At 40.8% G+C, this 23506-nt stretch overlaps 1 protein-coding gene across 1 annotated transcript in view; it reads left to right on the top strand.

Moving 5' to 3' along the window:
* Positions 1–21191, top strand: part of LOC118556524 (arf-GAP with Rho-GAP domain, ANK repeat and PH domain-containing protein 2-like) — a gene marked incomplete at its 3' end in the record, with an annotated part of 79998 nt that extends 58807 nt beyond the window's left edge. Inside the window, 2 exon segments of the mRNA XM_036146387.1 lie at positions 11707–11813; positions 21173–21191. Coding sequence (XP_036002280.1) covers positions 11707–11813; positions 21173–21191 — 126 coding nt within the window.
* Positions 21192–23506: the final 2315 nt, after the last annotated feature.

The raw sequence follows: 23506 nt of genomic DNA, 5'->3' as shown, positions 1-23506 counted from the left end.
GCTCAGCGGCGCCAGCCAATCAGCACGCAGGCTCAGCCTGGCCCGCCCGCTCAGCTCTCACACAAGCTTAACAAACAAACAGCTGAGAGAGACAGCAGCAGCGGAAAAACACGAACAGGGGAAGTAGCACCGTTTGGCTTTATTTTAATACCGTAAATGAAATCAAGCTGTATGTTTTGTAAAAAGCCGGTTCATTTCCGTGGAAACACAACAAATTTATCTAAGCACGTGAAAAAACATGAAAACGTCGAGCCACAGAAACGGAGAGAGGAGACGAAACTTCTCTCATTGCCCCGACAGACCCACAGACGTCACTGACTGAGGCGTTTCAGTCCTCCAGGGAACATCCAGGTAGATCAGTGGATGGATGGATGGATGGATGGATGGATGGATGGATGGATGGATGTTACTGGAGCCCACACATAACATGTAATTAAGACCTTGAAAGAACCCAGTACATATATTAAAAAGTGTTATTTAAGATAAGATAACATTAGCTAATCCTTTTTTTATCCCACGACGGGGAAATTTTATAGGATTAAAGCAACAGGCAGGTGCACACAACACAGACAAAATTACATAAGGATTGAAATATATAAGAGGTGGATTAGCGAAAAAACACTGAACATTATTATTATTATTATTATTATTATTTAATTGTAATAATAAAATAAAAACCACAAAACCCAAAAGGTCAACAGTTTCATGATACATCAAGCTTAGGGACTGGCTAATATACAGCAGGTCAAAAAAGGCCATATTTTGGCTGCAGTGCTTGCTGTTCTCTTATGAAGAAAAGATCAACTAGTGCACTAAATTCAATAGATGGGTTGAAAATATCCAGTATAAAATAAGTGCTACAAATGTTACAACACTTTTGTTCATATGGCAGCAGAACATTAAAATAAAAGTGCTCTTTACACTACTTTTGAATTCATTCTTGGAGTTTGTAAATACAATGCGATTAATCGCGATTAATCGCGATTAATCAGGGCGATTAATCGCGATTAATCAGGGCGATTAATCGCGATTAAATATTTTAATCGTTGCCCAGCCCTTATTATTATTATTATTATTATTATTATTATTATTATTTATTTTTTTGAATGTTGGCGTGGCGGTTACCGCGGTGGCCGCGGTGAGGCGTCCGCGGCCTCGCCAAGATAGCGCTGCGGGAAGCTTGATGTTCATACCTTCACTGTGTTAGTCATTGTTTGTACTGCCGTTTTTTCGACTTTTCGTTGCGTTCGCCTGTCTCCTAAGCTCAAAACAATCGCGCCTGGCTTGACGGAGAAACCAGAAGAACAGCTGAGCATCTTTATGACAGTGCACTTTTACTTTCGCCCTCTGGGGGGAGCCTCGCTGGAAAATCAACCCCGGTTGCATAGTATACCTTTAAGAACCTTCGGCAGGATCTGCTGGTCGTCTTCTACATGGCCGTCATTCAGTCCGTCCTGTGTCCATCCATCCCTGTGTGGTTTGGTTCATCCACAAAACAGGACAGGTCCACACTTTCACAATTAGCAAGGATCCCGAGTAAGTTATCAAAACTTTCACCACGGTAAATATTTCCCCGCATTTGAAGAAAAGAACAGGGCAGCTTCCATCCTAAACGAGTGGTTTAGGATGGAACTGGAAAGCTGACTTGTAAAGATATTTTTATTTAAAGAAACTCCCTGGTAACTCTGAAATATAAACTCCACTTTAGACAGAACACCAGTTACCTAGAGTCCAATAGTTTTCTTATTTTTCATTGATATTGAACTTATACAAATGAATCCACCCGTTTTATTGAAATGAGTCTAATCTCCTGATGAGCTGTAGATAAAAAAAAAAAAGGTATGTTTTTCTCACCCACTGTTTCTCTTGTAGGATTCCTATTTGATGCAAGTCCAATTAGGCCCCGGCAGTCCCTGCTTATGTACATCGTCTCTGCTCGCTGCCATCCCAGGAGCGAGATGAGATTGAAAGATACCTCACAGCAGTGATACTGTTGCCTCGCTCATATTTGTGTGCATATTTGATAATGCCACTTGCACTCAGCTCATTTCCATCCCTCCTTGGCGCTCAATTCGTTTTGCTCGCTCTTGCAGTTTTGTTGTTTGCCTTTCATTATTTTCTTCATTAGTGTGAACAAACATCTTTGTTAGAATTCTCTTTGGGGTACCCCTCCATGTCAGCACATTTCCACTTCCTTGATCTGAGACGGCGGGAGAGGCACAGGGAAGGAGAGGGGTTCGGGGGAGAGAGCAAATTAATTGTATTATTTCAGCTTACAAGCTCAATCCGCCGCATAAATGCAGCCCCAGCGACATGTTTTTTTTTTTTTTCTTGCATAGAGGAGAAAGCAGGCAGCAAGAAGGAAGACAAGACTGCAAGAAGACCATATAAGAAAAGGGGTGGGGGGGGGGATGAAGTGAAGGGGATGGAGAGACCACTTCAGTGCAGAGGCTTGCATGAGTGAGATTTGAACGCTGGTGGTTTGTAAGAGGAGGAGAGGGTGATGGAGAGCAAGAGCTCAGAGAGAGAGAGAGAGAGAGAGAGAGAGAGAGAGAGGAATACCGTGCCCCGTTCGAGATCAGTGAAGTGGAGTATTTAATCTAACATGATGAACGAGCTATTGGAAACATCATCCGCCCGGCACCTCCCTCACCACCCCCACCCCGTTTCTCATGGATCGTAAGCCCCGTGATGGAGCTGTGTTTAAGGTCATTTAAGCACCAAGGTAAAAGAAAGTCACTTAGGTAAAAGAAGGAAAAAAAAAAAAAATGCTTCAGAGGCAATCACCTTTTGCCGGCGGAGGGATTTCACAGCAGTGGACTTTAATATCAGCAAATCGGTTCCTCGTCTCGTACATCCTTTCGCGTCTTTTGTCCAGCTTTCGCCCCGCTGTAGCGCTTGCAGAAACGGCTGGCGCGTGGTTCACCTCTCTGTCACGTGAAATCTAAGGCCGCCGCTGGTTGCGTTCTTCGTTGCTTGTCGAAGACGCGGTGGAAGTCTGGCACGTGGAAATTATTTCAGGTTAACGGCTCTTTGCCGTTCGCTGAATCTTTATTGTGACAGCTTGTATAATCCCAAGGCTTGACAAAAACAAAGTTGTTTTTCGAAATTCTAATGAGAATAACCCCCCCCCCCCCCCCACCAAAGCACTCTTTCTTTTCCTAAAAGAATAATCAGCAAATTAAGAATGTTTTTTTTGACTGGAGGGCCAAGTTCACAAATGCATCTTTCTTCCTTAAGTGATATGTTAAGGAAATACAAGCTGGAATCACTAAACTGACATTACAGCTGAAAAGGTGCCTCTGCTAGAGATGTGTGCTGCTAACACGTTCTGTCGACACGGTGTTATTAACATTTATTTAAAGCTGTTGTGCTTATTTTAAAATGGAGGCCTTGGTTCCTGCATTCCTCTGAGGACATATTAGGGCTCTTCAAGGCATATTGTTTACTTTTTCTCTGTTTTTATATTTGTTTTGCGATGGGGCTAGTCATTTTTGTATTTTTGCAGATGTGAGTATACCCTACATTCTTGGGTACAGCAAGGAGCCGTCAGCCTTGAGATGTACTAAGCGTGCAAGAATTCCTACATACTAGGGGGTCTGAGCAAAAAACTGATTTCTCATATCAAGGTATAATAGTCTTCTTCAGAATTGTGCCTTGTGAGTTTTCTTTAGCTTTATGGAAATGCTGACCTGCCTCTCCCCATTGTTGCTGCACACTGCCGGTCAGCTGGCTGTGGGAAGGCCGCTACACTTTAACTTGCAAAGACAGCCTTGTGATTTTGTGACTATAAAAAGTCACAGAGTAAAAACAGATCTATGAAAATCTTGTGTTTTTCATGTAATGCAGTTTTTAAACTACTAATGATAAAAAATAAAAAAAATAAATATTGTCGTTGGCAAGACGCACGCTGCACTTCCACTGAAGAGTTAACTGGCTGCCTGCGCAGATAGCCATACTAATTAAGGCGCTAATATTAGCTTTCTATGTTTGTTACGCTATAAAGAGCAGTAAAGCACAAAGGGGAAATTGGAAACATCTGCCAAGTTTCGTGGTTCTATCAAAACAGTAAATCAATAATGCAAGTAAGTTTATTATGACACTTTTTTTTTCTTTTCATTTTAGCTGCAATGGGAATAATCGTTGTCTTACTGTGTTAAATAAAAGTTAAAAAAATCAACTTATTTACTTTTTAAATTAAATGTGAAATAATTAATAATTTAATTATTGACAAGAGTCATATGCAGACCCATGTGTTCCCAAACCAGACGTTCTGGGTCTTCTTCTTCTTGGGTCTCATCCCAGTGGGACGTGCTCATAATAAAACCCTAATGGAGGCACCCATGGTGCATCCTGATCAGATGTCTGAACCATCTTAACTGACTTCTTCCGAGATGTAGAAGCAATGGCTCTACTATGAGCTCCCCCCAAGTAATAGAGCTTCTCACCTTATCTCTAAGGTTGAGCCTATAGCCATCTTCTCCAGGAAGCTCTTTGCTGGTGCCTGTATCCAGGTTCTCGTTCTTGCGGGCATGATCTATGCCTCATGACTATAGGTGAGGGTCGGAGCGTAGACAGACTGGTGACTTGAGACCTTTGCTTTTAGTCTAGCTGTGCAACACAGCAGACCGGAGCAATGCCCACATTACTGCAGACAAAGGTCAATCCATCTATCCATCTTCCATTCCATCCTACCATCATATGTAAACAATACTTAAAACTCCTCTGCTTGAAGCAGAATCTGACCCCCAGCCCGGAGGGTCAATTCAGTTTTTGAGTATCCCCACTCCCACGCGACTCCTCTCTCCATAAGCAACTCCAGAGTAGCAGAGTCCAGCCCCTCTCCAGGAGCTGGGTACCTGACCCCAACCTGTGCATAGAGGTGAGTCCATCAATTTATGGCTGGTACTAATGCTGTGGTCAGCCACAGTAATAGTAATATAATCTTTATTGTCATTGAAACATACATTACAACGAAATTTGTTTTCTGCATCTTAACCCATCCCCTATGGGAGCAGTGGGCTGCCATGTGCGGCACCCGGGGAGCATTCTGGGGTTAAGGGTCTTGCTCAGGGACCCAGAGTGCTGGCACTGGGGATCGAACCGGGTACTTGCAACCTTCTTAGAGCACAAGCTCGCTGCTCAAACCACTCGGCCACGACCCCCCCCCCCCATGTCATCGGAATCATTGAACTACTAATCTACTCTTTAATAATAATGATAAAATGTCATTTTTCTGGCACTGATTTATGATACTTAGTTAGGAATCAGCTTTTAGAAGTTTCCCAGTGGAAACGAAAGTCATTTGTCTCCATTGGGCGTTTATTTTTATAAACTCACTCCTGCATCTGTGAGACGCCCAGCATACTTTTAAATTCTGCTCATGTGGTTGATCGAACCTAGAATTGGAGATAAAATCAGAGGCCATCTCTTTTCATTATTTTTCTTTTGCCACATTACAACTGTGACCTGTGAGGTTGATCTTTTATTTTTTTTTATTTTCTCTCAGACTTTTACAGAATCAGAATGCAGTCCACCTACTGTGTGCCGCTGCCACACATCCAAGCCCCAGTGCACCACAAAAACGTTTAGGGAAACATTGGCTGCTTTATATTTTCTTGACACTTTTTTAGTCACCAGGTTGAATTTCTCTCACTAATGCCTGATCTTTTGTAACTGCTTGTGTTTTAGTTGTGGAGGCATTTGGGACAAGGGAGGCTGATTCTGAGCAAGCCATGGAAATCTGCTTCTACACTGCCTGTGGCATTCTAAGGAGAAGCTGTTTTACCAATGCCTTAGTAGTAGTCATTTATTAAACTGGACGATTACAAATTGAAGCAACGCAGACAGAAAAAAAATTAACAGAAGGGGGAAAAAACAATTATAAATAACATGTCAAAAAAGGAAGATAGAAGAAACATTTAGTCACACAACTTGTGGAACAGAGTGGTTTCCTAAGTAAAGATTTATAAATAGTATCCATACAACCAGATCTCACATGTGCATAGAAAACAATTTTTTACTATTTTTTTTTTTTAAATCTGTGTTAAATATCAATGGGAGATGCAAAATGCAGACTAGGTGCCCCCAAGCAAATCAAAGGGTGCGCCAGTGTTCACCTTTGGGCCTTTTCCATCTCCATCACCTAACCCGTGGCACTTGTAATTGGGCGAGTTATTTTTATCTGTCTTTCCTTTACTTTCTCCCTCTATCCTCCTTCCTTCCATCCTTGGCGAATTAATTGAAGGGAGCAGGAGGCCACGGCACACATTGGGTAGGTAACGAGTGGCAAATTCGTGACCGCCGCTTACACCCAGCTCTCTAATTGGCCACCTCAGACGGACGAGGGCCGTTGGCTATAGGTAAATGCATTGCCCTCTAAGCACATGCGATACGCAAAACCTTCATGTTTCAGAGCGCAGGAAACGTAAACTGTCAGAAGTCTCTTGTTTGAATCACAGCAGAGAGCCTTGATCGAACTGATTGGTTACTTCCTGGAACGAGCTTTGGAAAGAGGGGTGCTTCACGCTCCGTCACACTGCGCTCTCTCATTATCGCGTCATGCATCTTCAAACCCCTGAACATGCTGTACTTAAAAGAGCAATAACTCTATGTAGTTATAATTGATAGGAGAGACGGAGGCAAGTTTTGGCTGCCCTGAAGCTCTCGCATCAAAAGTTTTTTTTGCTCAATTAAAATCTGAACATACAGGGAAGTCACTGCTTTCACACACATTATCTTCGTCGAGCTCCTCTGTCATCCTCTTCTGAGATCAGAGTGTCTTAATTACCCATAACGCGTCGTAAGATCCGAAGTTGGCTCACGAGGCAGTGCCATCTTCTCTTCTTTTGGTGTCGTTAGAACAATGGTTGGGTTTTATTTTCCCACCAATTTAGAAAATTGGTGGGAAAATGTGTAATTGGGGCTAATGACGGTCGAATCAAAATTTTAAAAGCCCTCCCCCTCCCAATTGAGCCAGCCCACACGATACCAAAAGGATCAGGCTGGAATCTTCGGCACTCTGCAAATATTTAGGCAACTGTCATCTTGTGTTGCAATCTGCAGAATTTGGCTGCTCTGCAAAGTTTGCCGCTAATTATTCCGCGAGTCGCTCTCCTACACACGAACACATGCTTTCTCCTCTTCTCCGAGGCCGCGTGCGTTTCCAGAGATGCGTCCAATCAACAAAGATGGTGTCGATTCATTTGCCTCTTTGTTTGGTGTAATTAGCAGAGATTGTTTTTTGCCGGTGATGAACAGTCGGCACGGAAAACGCATATTTCAGGGATGCTACGACGGGGCTGCGGTTTGAGCTTCTCGTCTGAGCATTAAGAGTGAGGGTGCTGTGAAATAAAAATGCTCCTTACAGACTACTTTCTTTTTGCTTTTTGTTTTGTCACACCTGCATGTTTTGAAGTTTTCAAAAATCCTTAATATCAGACAAAGATACACTGCATATATACAAAATGCAGTAATCATATGAGGATTTCCATACATAAGTAAAAAACAAATAAGTTAAATTTACCCGAGTCAGTAAACAGGCTATTTTCCATCAGTAGCCCTTGTGGGAAAAAAAAATGCATCAGTGATTGAAATCAAACAATATCAACCCAATTATGAAATATTGAAAAATAAAAACATTTGTTTTTCAATGAAGATATATAAAAAAAATTGAATAATCGGGTTATTCCAGGCCATTCAAGATCTCAGGAAAAACTTTTCTTTACATTGTGTTTGAAGGAAAGATGACGTGAGGACTGCTTGACAGACTTTGCTCCTGAATTCCACCGCAGCGAAGCTTTAAAAGAAAGAACTGTCTGATAAAATGTTTTCTTTCTGATTGGGATTACACAGTCTCCTCTGGCTCTTCCCGTTGTAGTTTTGTTCGGAGCCGATTTGAGATGAGGGAGATCCGACATAGGAGGAGGATCAAGGCAAACATAACATTTTCCCATAATTCCTTCTGGTGTGACAATAACGAAAGCTAAATAATTTATCAGAAACTTTAAGAGCTTGTTTGTAAAGTTTTTTTTTTTTAAAGCTGTAAACTTTGAAAAAGACCAACTTATTCAACACTATCATATTTAAAAGATAATCATTGAGAAAAAAATTATCTTTGCCTCCTTGAAAGGCTGAAAGTTGATCTTCGATGGATCTAAAATTTCTCAAAGTGAACGTAACTTGAAATAAAAATGTCAGGGCTTGGATGTGAACCGTTTCTCTTAGAGAAGAACATTGACATGTTTGATACATTTAACCGAAATAGCATTTGCTGATCCTAGCATTTAACCTTCGCCGTCCGACCTGTCAACCTGCTTGTCCTGCTCTGCCGTGGTTTTACCACGAGTAAAAAAGAAAAGTGAATGTGATGGAAAAACAAGTGTTAAAAATACATTTGTCATCATAGGAAGCACACTATAGTTGCAAGCCAACAAAGGTTTACAATCTTTTAATCTAGTAATTACAATGAATTAAGACCTTGAGTCAGTGTAGTAGTCATAATGTATAAAGCAAGAATAATCGAGGAGCTAGGAGGGTTGTCTATTCCACAGAAAGCTGTAGCTGTTGGAGATTTAAGCACAAGTTTCAGTGGATTTCTCAGTTAATGCAGGTCTGTGTCAGCCTTTATTACTTGGCGATACCGACACTAGTGACTGAACAAAACAGGGATTAAGAGCCTCTGTCTCCTCAGTTGGATTTTGTTCTAGTCTGAAATCACCCTTAACTGCAATCCCCCTTTGAATACATTATGGTGTTGTGGACCACATAATTTAACATGATCCTACGCTTACCTTGAGAACTTTGTATAATTACAATTGAGATAATCTGCCTTTGCTTTTCCACAACGATAGGGTGCATTTTACACACTCGAGCGTGTTTTAGTTCCCTTTTTATGCTGTGGTGTGCAAGGGGCGCTTTCTCTGTCTTTCCAGCCTGTTTTTTTTTTGTCTTTGTCAGAGCTTTAGGCTATAAAACTGTTCTAAACAACATTGGAGGTTGACATTCGAGTCAAAAAAAAAAAAAAAGAAAAGAAAAAAGGTAGAGTTACAGTGGAATTTAGCTTTTCCGCGTCAAACTCCCATGTCGGGAATTGGTGTGAGAAAATATTGAGGCTGAAAGCTCGAGTTGCTTTGGATTCCCCAGGTGCAACTTTGGCTTTCAAAGAGCTTTGCTGTTTTGCACAGGTATAAGCACAAGCATATACTTATTCAGCACGAAACCGCACAATAAAATCCCTTTGTCTCTCTGTAACCCACACATGCGTCACATACAGACCCAGTTTGTGCGTCACTGGAAGAATAAAGGGTGCGGTACTTTTTCTCCAGGCCTCTGTATTACAAATCACTTTATATTCAGTTCCATTTGCTCCCACAGACATATGGAAATGCATTGAAAACAACGTTGGATAAGAATGACCCGTCTGGGTTGGGGAATGTTCTTTTGTGTTTGCTCTTTGTCTTTCAAAAGTTTATGACTCCAACTTCATGACCGCTCTGCTCCCGTAGAGAGTTTCTTTCTTGGACAAGAGGAATTCATATGGTGTCTAATAAAGAATGCTAACACAGACAGTTTCAGACATGGTCTTAAATACATAAACAACGGAACCGAGTGCCCTCTTTTGCAATATGAAGTTAAGTGTCAAATGATTCCAGGGTATGTCCTCTGATACGAAAATAAAAACAAAACTGTGGCAAGGAAAAAGTTAAGTAAAATAGCTGCTGCCCTAAAGAAAAAAAAACAAAAAAAAAAAAACTTTATTCAAGAAAACTGTGATCACTAACGCATGAGTTTAGGAAAAAAGTAACTTTAAAAAAAAAACAAATAAAAACAAAGTTAAGTTGTGTTTGGAATAAAATAAAATAAAATGACCGCAGGACGTCAAAACCTGTTTTAGTTTCAGGCGAAAATGACACAAGACCGGTGTCAAGCGCCAAGTGTGTAGATGTGCTGCAGTGACACTGTGCAAAATCAGAGTCAGAATACTTTATGCATCTTTAGGGGGGTTCTTGTTAAATTACACCCATTCAACAAACATGACAGACGGAAATATGTAATAAACTAAGTAAACCTAACAAAAAATCCTCTATCCACTATGCTCAGCCGGCTGCCCCAGCATGCAACAGCTGAGAGGATTGATAGAAGTTCCTGAGCATAGTCCAGCAGACGTTGAAGGACCTCAGGCACTTCAAAAATTGCTGAGGACTCTGGCTCTATCCATAGACGGGGTTAGTGTTCTTTGCCTAGTCCAGTTAATTGTCAACTTGCTCTTGGAAGAATTTGTCATCCTGTTAAACATCCCCTCTGTCCTCCTGGATGGTAATTGTGACCAGGATTACATGAGCGGTTGTTGACTAACGCAGCGACTTTCCCCATCATTTGCACTTACCGCTCTAAGTGAGATCCCAGTCGGTCCACCCCTCTGAAGGCCAGCGATGGAGACGTCATCTGGAATATCCTGCTGCAGTCATGTCTCCATAAAGCACATCAGACTACTCTCCGGGTGCTCCATCTGGCTCCTGGCTACTGCTGTTAGCTTGTCAGTCTTATTAGCCAGTGCCCTTACTTTACCCATTATGAGCATTATGAGCGCAGATGCAGCTTATGGCTCCTCCTCTCAATTAGCCTCCATCATCTCCTCCTGCTTGGTTCCTCCTTTGCATTCTCTGTGCGTCATCCTCCAGAGCTCTTCTGGTGCACTAGCTGACCTTGGTGCCATGCTGGCCGACTTCAATGTTATCAGCGGATAGCTGGTATAAACAACATGTCCATGAATTTACAGCACAACAGCGGTCTGGCAGAGTGAAAGAAGGACTTCCATGAAAATAAAAACCAGAACTCTATCCGCATTCTTGTAGAGTGGGCAGCTTAACTAAGTTAAATACTAAAGTTTAGCCACTTGTATTGAAAAAAATTGCTTAAGTTGGAGGGAAAAACTAGAATAACAAACAGCAGCGACTGCAATAGGCTGCATGCACGTCTGATCAGATGATTTAAACTAAAATATGTTCACTAGGAAGCATTTTTTTAGTCACTTTCTGTCGTGATGAGGGAGTAATGGTTTGGACCTGTTTTTGGAACTGTAGGATATGAAAATAGTTAAGGTTGTGCAGCACTCACCCTGACTGAAAGATATTCTTTATGAAAGCAATGCATAAACAAATGTCTCCAAACTTCAACAAACCTAGCAACGTTGTAAAGAAGCGTTGGCCAGAATTCTTCCACAACAATGTCAGAGATTGAGAAAGTCAGAAAGAAAAGAAATAATTTGAGTTACTACTGCTAAGGTGGTTCTATATGCTGGTTTGATAGGTTAATTCTGCCTTATAATTGACAATGATACCATTGTTGCCCTCAAAGTTAATGTAGTACACCCACTGAGACTAACATTAGATCACACTAATGAAACAAACAGGATTTTGAAGGTTGGCAAAAAGAGGTCTAATAAGATGTTCTTCCAGTATGAACATAGTAATATCAGTAAAAACTTCCCTGGCTTAACAAGATGGGGAATAAGTACAGATAAGAAAAAAGGATGAAAATTATGCAATAATTTTTTTTAACAGCAGGCCATAATCCCAACTGGAACTTTTTAAATGAACCATGTAATTCTTCTGCTTTTACTTCTATTGCTAAATGTATACCATGTATCCTTTAAAATATCCCAGTAAGTTATATGCCTAAGCTTTTGTTCTGCTGTTTTTCCAGGACTTTCGAGCGGGGCTTGGCATATGTGAAGTGGAACTTACTGCTGCCAACATTAAAGAAGTGGACCGCAGAGGCTTCGAAATAAACACGCCTTTCAAAAACTTCTGGTAGGTCTGCTCCACCTTTTTTTGAGGTTTTGTGCGAGGCTTTTTTTTTTACTAAATTATAAAGTGCTCTGGTGAAAAAAATGACTTTTGTGGTGTTCGGGTCATTTGTGACCCGGTTAAAATTTTCTATTTTAAAACAATAGAAAATGCCCAAAATTAAATCATGAACACACAGTCAACCAACAGCCTCTTCCTCCAACCACTTGAGCTTCATTTAGGGGCTTTTCTCTTTGCCTTTTTGCAAGAACAAACAAAGGGAGACATGTCCAGGCTTGTCAAGCCATTTGAGTGTAGAGGTGGTGACTTGCAGAGTACACATCTCCAATTCACAGGATGCAACAATGAGGAGAAGATATGCTGTTAAAACAAAGGCCCAGGGGGCCACAAAAAAACTATTAATACCAATCTTTTCATGGATAAGGGAGCCCAACCAGCTAAACAAGAGTTAAGAAAACATTGGATGATAAAAGATTATTTTTAGGGTATTTTATGGCTGATTTAATACACGGGTCCAAAATGACCCGCTAACACTACAGATGGCAGCAGAAAGCTAACACCAGAGGAAGGTTAAGCTTTGTTATGAGCCCTTTTTTTGTTAACAAAAGCTATGTGAGCCAATCTGGCCAATATGTAAAGAGTATTTACCCTCTTTGTTAAGTCCTTTTCTGTGATTTAGCACACATTTTGCTTTATTTTAACTTGCATCACACAGATTTGGTTACTACCCGACCTGCAAAATCTGGAAATCCCTTAAACAGGACCCTTCTGACAACATGAGGAAGCCAGTTTTGCTCAAAAGATACTCAGGAGCTCAGGAAATTTAAGAATTAAAAAAAGGGTTGGGGAGCTGTAGGACTTCAGCAAACCAAAGTGAGAGATGTCATCTGCAGATGTAGAAGCAAGGAAACAACGGTGAACCTTCCCCAGGATTGGCCGCTCTACCAAAACGTCTCCAAGAGCTCATCAAGGAAAATGTGAAATGTGTGGCTCATCTAGCCACATCCAAAGCTTTGAAGGCCTCACTTGCCTCAGTTAAGATCAGAGTTCATGATTTATCAATGAGAAAGAGATCAGGCAAAACAGGGCATCCGTGGAGAGGTAACCAGCCGAGTGAGAGCAAGACCCTCGGCAGCAGAACGCTCCCCGGGCGGCACGCAGCGCCAGCCCACTGCTCCCTGAAAGGGATGGGTCGAATGCAGAAGACACAATTTCATCTGAATGCATGTTGCAAGGACATATAAACACGGTTAATATTTGCCGCTTTAAGACATTAGTCAGATAATTCTTAAGTAGAAACAACCGATCTGAACCACCTCAGTGAAAATGCTTCTGGGGTGGCCTTTAGTTAAAGGTGAGACTGAAGTTTGGCTCAGGTGCTGCGTAGGACCCTAAATAATAATACATTTAATTTAAAAGCGCCTTTCAGGTAACTACATGACACTGTGCAAGACAAGACACAGTACAAATCAATAGTTGCATTAAGGGGACAGAGAGTATGATGTCTGAAACAAGTGAGTTTATTTGAGTAAACTAGCCTCATTGCTAGTTTCTGCAAACGCTTAATGTCAGTCGTTCCATCCAAGAGCAGCACAACCAGCTGTTGGGTTCAGGGGGTTTTATCAGTTCAAATACGGCGTTGTTGGTTTGGATAACTTTCCTCCCATAATAAATTAAATCAAAAAATATGTGAATTTACTCAGGCCAACTTTTTGTTGTATGAAAATTAGTTTTTTTTATTTGAAACCTGTATGAGACAAAAGTAAAACGGAAGAAATGTGTCTGATGCCGTCAGTTGGCTGTTACTCTTCTTGACTATCGCGAAGATCAACGTGAAGGGGGGATGAGCTTGTTGAAATAATTTTACACTTGTTTGAAATCTTGCAGCGTAAGGAACGGGTTGTCATAACGGCCTCGATATCCTCCATTCAGATCCGTCATCACTTTCAGGAAATCCGATTTTGCTTTTGTTGTAGCCTCTTACAACCTCACACGCTCAGCATGAATTCAATAGCTTCATTTCTCATGAGTTGTTCTGTTAAAGCTGCAAGACTGAGAGAATGCCTTTTTGTTGATTCTGTTCTGCTACATTTAAAGTTCTTCCAAGCGTAGCAGAAGTTTTATGCTAGAGTTAAAGGGACATGGACTTGTTGTAGATCACCTGGCTTAGCCAGCCTGTGGATAGTTAAAGAAAGTTAGGTTTTGGTAGTAAGCAGGATAATTTTAGCTACATTTTGTGGGGTTAATGTGAATTGAGGCTTTCTGTCTTCACAAAAATAAAGGACAAACCACTTTTTGAAGAATATATAATCCTTTTAGCGCTTTCCATACATTTTTGTTTTTTGGTATCAGGATTTTCAAGGTCCAAATTAGCAAAGAAAAAAATCCCTCTTTGTGCTTACACGATTAGAATAAAGGTTTTATAGATCATGTACTAGGGTTTACTGTGGAGTTTTCCCCAAAAAAGTTTGATTGATCCAAGGATTTTAGATCCAGAATGGGGAATCAGATCAGGCTCCTGGGGGGGGGGGGGAAAGTCAAATATGCTTTTAATTTATTTGCCAACAGGGATGTACAAAGCAGATGCCAACTTTAGCATCATTAGTGGCAAGAAGTTAAATAGTGTCAGTATTCTTAAAGTTCCTATAAATAACTCAGATTTTCTCTAACTTTTTCACAATTTATCTTCTATATAGAGAATCCAAAATGTTTTTAAAAATGGAGGAAGCTTGCTTTAGGAGCTGAATGACATGTTTTTATTAGCAAATGGTGTCAACAAAATATGCCAACACAACTTCTGTTCGTCCTTCACAAAGATTTATGTACAGTTGTCACAATATCTTTTGACAACATGTATGAATTCAGTTATTTTCTCACTGTCTGACATCAAATCAAAGTCAGGTTTGTGGGCTTCTTTGCATACAATCACCTCTTGAGCTCTGCCCACAAATTTTCTGTGGCATTTAGAACTTTGTATATTCTAATTCAGGATTACCTAAATAATTTCTGTGTGCTAATCGTCAGAATAATTGGACATTCTAAGTGTTACAATTACTATACCTTTAAGCAGTTTGTGAAAGCCAAGATTATTATGTAATTTTGTAATCTTTGTATGCTAATGACGGGTTAAGTCGCAACATTTTACTTAATTGGAGGCTTAAACATCAGGAAGACAATAGTGGATCCTCGCACGTTTGCTTTTTAATTGCCAATAACATCCAGAAAATGCCTGAAAATGCATTCTTCACCTGTTTAAGCCATTATATGTAACTAAAAACATGATGGGAATTTTCCGCACTCACACTGTTCAGGATAGAGCCAGGCTCTGGGTACCACAGACCAATGTGTTATAGTGTGAAATTTAATTACCCAAAGATGCCAGCTGAAGCTGGTAAGAAAGTGTCATTATCTGCAGGGAAATGAGTCCTCTGCCAACATGGGCTGAAATGTAGGGCTGTACGATTTTACCAAAAATCAAAATTGTGATTTATTTCACCCATAATTGCGATGGCAATTTAATTTTGACTTTTCTCTGCATTAACCAAGCAACACAAATGGCTTGTAGATAAAGATGCTTATAAACAAGTACTATTTAAAATAACAAATGTATGTTTTTATTAATCAGAATATTATTTTTCAAGAGAATAGCTTGAGTTGGACATCAACCCTCGTTAAACATTAAGTGCGACCAACAAACAAGCCTAGGTATTAAACAGTTTGACTGATACTTAATGCCGTGGTGAGATTCCTGAAAGTTTCTGGTAAAAACAGTATGATTATATCAACTCTAAAACAAGTATTAAAATTAGATTATCTCACTGCTGCAACTCCCTACCCTTCCATACGGCGGCAAACCCACTTTAAACATAACCGACACCTAAAGGATGCGCCTTATCCATTAATTGTTACATAGCCAAAAATTGCAGACCTCTGCAAGTCGGAAAGTGTTTGTTTTTTTTGTTTTTTTAATTATTGCGGTTACATTGCAAATGTCATTAATTGTGCAGCCCCACTGAAATGTCACCCAAACAGATTACAGTTTAAAAGACCTTCTTTTGGGGATGAGTGCCCTGTGGTCTGCTAAAGCTAAAACTGAAATGTTTTCCCATAATCATCATTGTTACATTGGGAGGAAACCACAGACTGAAAGCACAATCCCAACCGTGAAGTATGAGGGTGGCCGGATCGTGTTGGGTTTGTGCCGCAGAAAGAACCGCTGCCTTTCATAAAGCCGATGGGAGAGGGAGGAAAAACAGAATGCACTCACCCTAGTCATACAGTTTAAAAAGCAATACTACCAAATACTCAGAAAATGACTTTAAAGTAATTCATAAAAGTGTCTAATAAACCCTAAACTCCTTATTTTAGCATTGAGCAAAGAGAAACAAATCTAACCAAAAACAGGAACAGTTTAGTATGATTTATATCAGTGAGGAAAAGTAGTATTTTTATTTAATGTATGTAAATATGAGTTCTCTGGTGTTCGTGATCACTGGCTGGGGCTCATAACGAAGCTTAAACCTATGTCATCAGAAAAAATTGCATGCTGGCAGCAACTGAATAACCCTTCATATGGCAAATGTTGCTAAATCTCTTTAATATTATGAGCTCTAATGGCATAAAATGAGATAATAGATCAGGGCAATTCGTTTTTCCAACTTATTTTAGTTGCCCATCCAAATCTTGCTGTTAGCTTATGTTACGTGAAGCTTATGATTTGTCTGTGGTCCTTGTGGCAAAAAAAAAAAAAAATAATTTCCCACGTTAGCTCTGAAATTGTCCGTTCAGCAGGCCACCTCTCAGGCTGCGAAACCCCACTTTATCTGCTGTTGTTTGTCTTGAGCAGACCTGACTACGAACACGGGAAGTCATTGATTTATTTCTAGATGCATCTTAGCAGAACGGGAGACTCATTAAAAACAAATCCATGCACTGACAATGCAAAAAAAGAAAAAGAAAAAAAAAAGCACTCCATATGCTGTCCTTTTTTGTGCTGTAAAATGTAAAAATAATGAGCAGGCACGTCAAAAAGTTAAGGCGCTGCTGCGGCGTTGAGACAAAAGAGAATCCTAAGTTTGCTTTTCCTTTTATCGATCAGCTCTTCCTGTCAAATCCCTCTCAGGAAGCACCTCGTGAAACCGCCGTGCCCCCACACCCAGATTATCGATCAGCGCGTTGTCCGCCGTACATGAGAGCTGTGTCTTGTACAAAAGCCGCTAATTATTGATTAGCGCTGTTTTTTTTTTTTTTTTCGTTTTCTTTTTATGACGCGTCCTCAGAGCTTTGTGGAGTATCTTTGCCTCTATAGGGCTTGGAGCCTTTCAGGTGACTCCCGTCCCTCGAGGGCCCGCAATCAATGAGCACGCCGCTTGTTTGGGCTGTAATGGCCCGTTTAGAATACAAGCATGACAGCTGCTCGGAAAAGAAAGCGTGGCTTGTTTGTTTGTGTGCGTTTGTTCAATGTTTCTCCTTTCTTTTTTTTTTCTTTTTTTTTCCATGTGTAAAGATTTTTTTTTCACCCTTTTCTCTTTTGCCAGAGTGCTTCTTGCTGTGTGTTGTGTGTCCGATCGATCTAGCTGTGGCAGCTACCTTAATACTTCCATCGTTTGGTTGCTTCGTTAACGCGCTGGTCGTAATTGTACCCAAAGAAAAGACGGGCGGTTGGGGTGGGTGGGTGTTGGGGGGGGGTCGTCGCAATTAGCTTGCATCTGCAGAATAGTTTTGATAAGGTCATTGCTAAAAGGGTTTTACTCTTTGCGCAAGTGTGTTTGTGGAGCGAATCGATTTGTGGCCCTGCGAGCGTTCTCCAACCTGCTCAAGGTGGGGATTAGTGAGAAACTCATCTAATCGCTTTAAGCTGTGGAGACTCACTTTGGCTTTTCCATTGTTTTGCAGCCTTTAAATGGACAGAGGGTTCTGTCCGAGGTGGGGGATGCGGCAGCCCACTCTTACGACAAAAAAACAAAACAAAACCTGATGATCAGATAAGAGGGAAGTTTCATGAACGAAATACATTTAAGTTTAGACAGAAGAAAAACAAAAAAAAATCTTCTTGGATCAGGAAACATCTGTTTGAGTGTTTGTACAATAACTGCTGATCAAATTACTACAGATTTTAAAGATGGTCAGCTTTTTAATATCTCAAAAAAGTCCTGCCATTGTTTGCGTTCACAAACACCTTGCCTACGGAAACTTGGAACGCCTTCGATGTTAGCATTTAATAGATCTATTAGAAAGTCACCTGGCTTTACGTTGAAGGAAATGGATTTAACACCACGGGGGCCTTACAGTAGCAATGGACCTGATTGTGTTTAGATGAAAAATAAAAATAAAAATCTGAAAAAGAGAAAACTCAATACCTTAAGGAATTTCAGTGCAGTCAAATTCAACGTATGCCAGTTTGAAGGTTATCTTAGGAAACCCAGCCAATTGATTGACTTGCAGCAATCGCTCCCCCTGATTGAGAATATGGGGCCAGTTACTGTAATAAGAATTAGTTGATGGTCAACTTCCTACCTTGTTTTTCTGAGGGGGGGGTTGTACATTGCGTAGAGCTACATGCGCTGAAGTTGTAATAATCATTTTATGAGGGATTATAAATTGGGTCGGTGCTCGTTGTTGTTCTGTATTACTGAGAAAATTATCAATGGAATATGTTCTTTAAAGGTTGTTACCAGCATGGGCTGATAAAGAACCCGCTGTGATGAAATCTTCTCTCAGTGGCAGAATGTTAAATTGATCAAACTCAAAGCTTAAAAAAGTTGTCAGACTGGGCATGTTGGTAAGGAAATGCCATTTTGTTCACCTTCATGGGCGATCTGGTTCCTTAGCTTGCCGTGTTAATTTCCTGGGTTTACAGTGTTACTAGTGGCAGAAAAGTCATAGTTTTTTTGCTATGGGCATATTTACTTTAGTACGATGTCCTCCTCCACCAATGTGTACGTCTTTCAGAGTAACCCTGTGCTAAAGCAACATCTGCAACTGTCCGTGACGTTTACCCTTCACGTCGAGTGTAGCCGTTGCCTAGATTTCTTGTGACAAATCCTACATTCCTGACGGGTGCGCACACCTGTCAGTGCAGCACAGAGAGGGGCTGTGATGCACCGAACATTGGGCTAGCTAGCATTAGCTCACTCTGCTCCTGTTACTTTCCAAAAAGATATGGTAGAACAGAGAAGAAAAGACGAGAAGACTGCAACAAGTTGTGTGAGTCACCTAAAAGAACCAGGTGACGGCAGGATGGGTGGTGGGCACTGTTTCCCTCCAGCTGCAACTGCATCTAGATCGTCTCTGCCACTTCGTAGTCTTGCGGTGTGTGTCTGTTTACTCCTGCTGCATGCTAGCTATTTGTGTGGCTGGCGTTTGTGGTGTCAACCACACCTCCTCACTAACATAAAAAGTTCTGTCATTTCCCTTCTCGGTGTTGCTCTCAGCGGCGATCTGAATCACCTTTAAACTAAGATTTCTAGGTAGGTAAGAACTTTTAGGCTAAGGTAGGAGCTCTCTGAGAGGACTCTGGGGATCTTTGTGAAACCGGGCACAGATGGCGTGCGCTTGTATAGCTCTTAATCAAGTCTGACGACCCCAAAGAGCTTTACACTACAGTCAAACATTCACACCCTGACGGTGGTGAGCTACATTGTAGCCACAGCTTCTCTGGAGCAGGCTGACGGAAGCGAGGCTGCACACAGCACCACATGTTTGTGCTAAATCTCACTGCAGGATATGTAAAAAATTTAATAGCAATAAAATTTAATAAATAAATAAAATAAAACTCTGGAAGATGTGCATGTCCCTCAGTTCTTCCTTCCTAAATCATACTGTACAGTCCCAAGTTTTTTGCCCTTTTCATCGGGTTAAATAAATTGTATCCAAACTATATAATCTAAAAGAAATTATTGCTGTAATTTGATTCTTTTAGTAAACCATGCAATTTGTTATAATCTCAGGTTTTGGACAATGTAGCCTCAGTGTGTGAATGCTCAGGGAGTTTGTGTGTATGACATGAAAAATTAGGGGGGACATTGCCGGTGGGGTGAGACAGATAAACCGAATAATTCACAAGCAGAAGAGAAGTTACAATATAATATATCACAAAAAATGCTAAAAATCTTATTGAAGCGATAATAACAATCCAGAAATGAACAATGTTTTAGAAGTATGTGAAAAGTTTTTTATAAATATTTGTTTTAATACAGCCTCTCACCCAGTGAACGCTGGAGATAGGCACCAGCAACCCCCGCGACCCCATGAGGGATTAAGTTGGTCAGAAGATGGATGGATGGATGTTTTAATACAGAGAGTATTGCAGAAAGGACTAAAGGTGTTCCCTAAATTGGGAGCTGATACCTTCTTGTAGTAAAAGAAGGATTTCTGAATGTAAATGGCTAAGTATCTGCATTCACTGAACTCTCGGATTGCTGTCAGCTTTTATAGTGTCCCAGATAATTACTTCTTAGAGCTCTGTGCCCCTCTTCAGTTTTGAGGCGCACGTTTGCTGTGGTGAGCAGTCTTCTCCTGGGAAGAGGCCGGCGGGCACAGGAGTACTGAACCCAATCAACCTATCGATCTTTGGTGGGTTGCATGGGTGAGGCTGACCCGGCGCACATTCCCAGCTCGGGGCGAAACCATCACCCCCCATCTACACTCGCTTAACCCCCCTCCCCCCTCCACACCCATAAACAGAGACTCCTTCCTTCCTCTTCACGTTCTTCATCTTACTTTGGACTGAGTGCCAGGTTACCATGGAGATCGGTGGTTTCATTTCTCTTCCCTAAGTGCTTCTTTTATTCAAGCTGGGGTCGTCTTGGTCTCTTTCCTCTCAGTATTATATTTCTGTCTGTTCTCGCTGTTTGTCTCTTTGTCCACAGCCCCTATCCAACCTGAGTCATCACGCACAGATTGCTTGCTTCATATACATTTTGTTCAGGTAGTCTCAAAAAACAACCGGTTTTGTACTTCCTATGTTACCAAACTTGTGTTTTTTATGAGTTTGATTTAATGTATTTAGCCGAGCTCGTGCAAAATAGTGTAGTTCAGTTCGTTGACGTTGCAACCATATCCTAAAAGAAATGCGCTGCATTAGAACTTTATAGATGTTGAGCCGCATGCTGACAGATTGATTTTACTTACCCCTCCATTGCTTCTATCAATTTCACCCAATCTATTGTAATCAAACAGAGACATCCACACTTAGCAACTGCCTCCTGAAACTGCTCTAAAATACTACACACACACATACACACACCCCTCCCTATTACACTGCCACATGCTACCGTCTGTTTAATTGCTGTCTCAAATCAATAAGTGAGAGGTATGTGCTGGCCGTGGGTCTAAAGGAAAAAAAAAACTGATATTTGCAGCTTCGTGGTGGACTCTGAAGGGAGAGAGAAGGAGGAGTGGGTTGAGGCGATCAAAGAATCGATTGCGGAGACGCTCTACGACTAACGAAGTGGCGGAGAAGATCTGGTTCAACGAGGCCAACAGGAGTTGTGCCCGACTGTGCCCAGCTGAGCAGGAGCCAGAGTGGCGTGGTCAATCTCGGGTGTGGTCATCTGCAAGAAGTGGGCAGGTAAGCGGCACATCCAGTGTGTGAGTATGATGGTAATTGTACGTTAGTTCATTAACTAATCCAAAAGATTGAAGATTAATGTATAAACTGGACGGTGGTAGCATGTTGCCTGCACTAACAGGGTCCTTGGTTTGAATCCTGGCCCTTGGCTCTTTCTGCATTGCGTTGCTTGTCTCCCAGTGCATACATAGGTTATCTCTGAGTACTGCGGCTTCTCCCCACAGTCAAAAAAACATGGCTTTAAGGTTAATTGGTCTTACTAAATTGCCCTCAGGCGTGAGTGTTGGAGTGCACGGTCGTTCTGTGTGTCTCAGTGCTGCCCAGAGATGTACTGGCACCCTTTCCCACCTGTACCCTATCTTTCCCCCAACGATGGCTGGAGATAGGCACCAAACCCCCAAAGTTCAAAACAACAATATATCATATTATATACTTTTTATTTAAAAACAACAGCTAAAGAAAACTGACACCCTGATCATTTTTCAGTGGTCATTGATTATACCTACTAAAAGAAGAGGAAATGCCATGCCACCCTTAGAAAGACAGCAGCCACCGTAAAACACCTTTACAATTTTAATACAAGTTTTAGACCACGTTTGGTTTGCCTTCTTCCTACAGTGCACTCTAAAGGTATGTCTCCCTTAAGTACAAAAGCGGACACCCAACATGAAGTCCAAGAAAATATGCTGGATTAAACAAATAGACAATACTCATTATAGGCACACGTCCGTATGAGTTCATTAGTCAATGTACGTTTACAAAGTAAGGCATTAAGGTGTCATGTATTCTTTGAGCCTTGTCAAAGAACATGTATTGTAACCATATAGCAAATACTTCAGCACATTAGCGTGTTGACAAGATGTCTAATATTTGGACTCTATCACCAGCTACTGTTGTAATTGCTCTTTAGCCAGTGGCTATGTTCTTAAAACACACAGGCGTCGTACATTTTACTTTGAGTTCAGGATTTAAATCGTTTCAGACATTTTGTGAGGTCAATGTGTATTTTTTTATTTAATATTGGACAATTCTTTTCCATATGCTCTTTCTTCACCGAGGTGAAGACAAACATATGCTGGCTGCTGGTCCACATGCTGATAAACAACACAAGTCCATACAATAGAATATAAAAGGGCTCTTGTGTAAGAATCCTCCTACGCACATCTTTAGTGTAACAGTTTCCCTGTAGGTGAAGACCTCCTGTCTCACCACTTTCGTCAGTTTAATTGTGTAAAAAAACAAAAAGATACGCTTCTGCAATTGAAGGATAAGGAAACTTTGCAGCGCCCTCCACAGTTATTGGCTAAGATGTGTGCAAAAGGCTTAAAAAAAGTTGCAGTTATGGAGACTTGGTGACCCTGAGATGCTACTTTTGCTGCGGTTCTCAAACAGATGGCTATGTAGATTTCTTTATTTACTGCTTGAGGTGGCAAGATAAACTTGTTTTCCTTCACTAGCCTCGTTTGCCACCATTTGGTTTGTTTTAAACTTTTGAAACTATCAGTAGATTTTAGCCATTTCATAAATCATCCTCAGTGTATGTCTATCTTACTTGAATAGGATGAACTGAAGGTACATGCACTTTTAAAAGTATCTTATTTATTTAATGTTTTTAAATGTTTGTGTGTGTGTGTGTGTTTGTGCGTGCGTGGGGGGGGGCTTCTTTTATATTTTGTTCTTATTGATCACCATGACGCAAGGCGAACAGTATCTTACTTCTGTCTATGTATGTTGAAGCTGAACGATGGGATAAACAAAACAGTTTAACTGAACTGGACTTTTCTTGTTTTTCATATTTTGAAGAAGGGCTAATGAATCTGTATAGCCTTTTCCAAACCACAATAATGGTGGTCAAACTGAGAGGAGAACGTCATTATGAACTTTTAGTAAGAGATTCAGTAATATGCTGGGATCCAATGCTGGATTGGAATTTTTCTAAAACAGTATTTCTTCTCGAAATGGTTGCATCTGCATAAAATAACATTATTCGTAAAACTTTGGAATGTAAGGGTAGATTAGAAAGGGCTCTAAAATTTGATAAAACCAAATGATTAGGGTGTAGATTTTTTTAAGAAGCAGATGGACTGCTGCTATTTGAAGGTAGAAGACACGGGTCCTAAACCAA

The sequence above is a fragment of the Fundulus heteroclitus genome, chromosome 14 (assembly GCF_011125445.2).
Source record: "Fundulus heteroclitus isolate FHET01 chromosome 14, MU-UCD_Fhet_4.1, whole genome shotgun sequence".
Lineage (NCBI taxonomy): Eukaryota > Metazoa > Chordata > Actinopteri > Cyprinodontiformes > Fundulidae > Fundulus > Fundulus heteroclitus.
The sequence above is the reverse complement of the archived record's forward strand: the minus strand, read 5'-3'. Positions and strand labels throughout refer to the sequence as shown.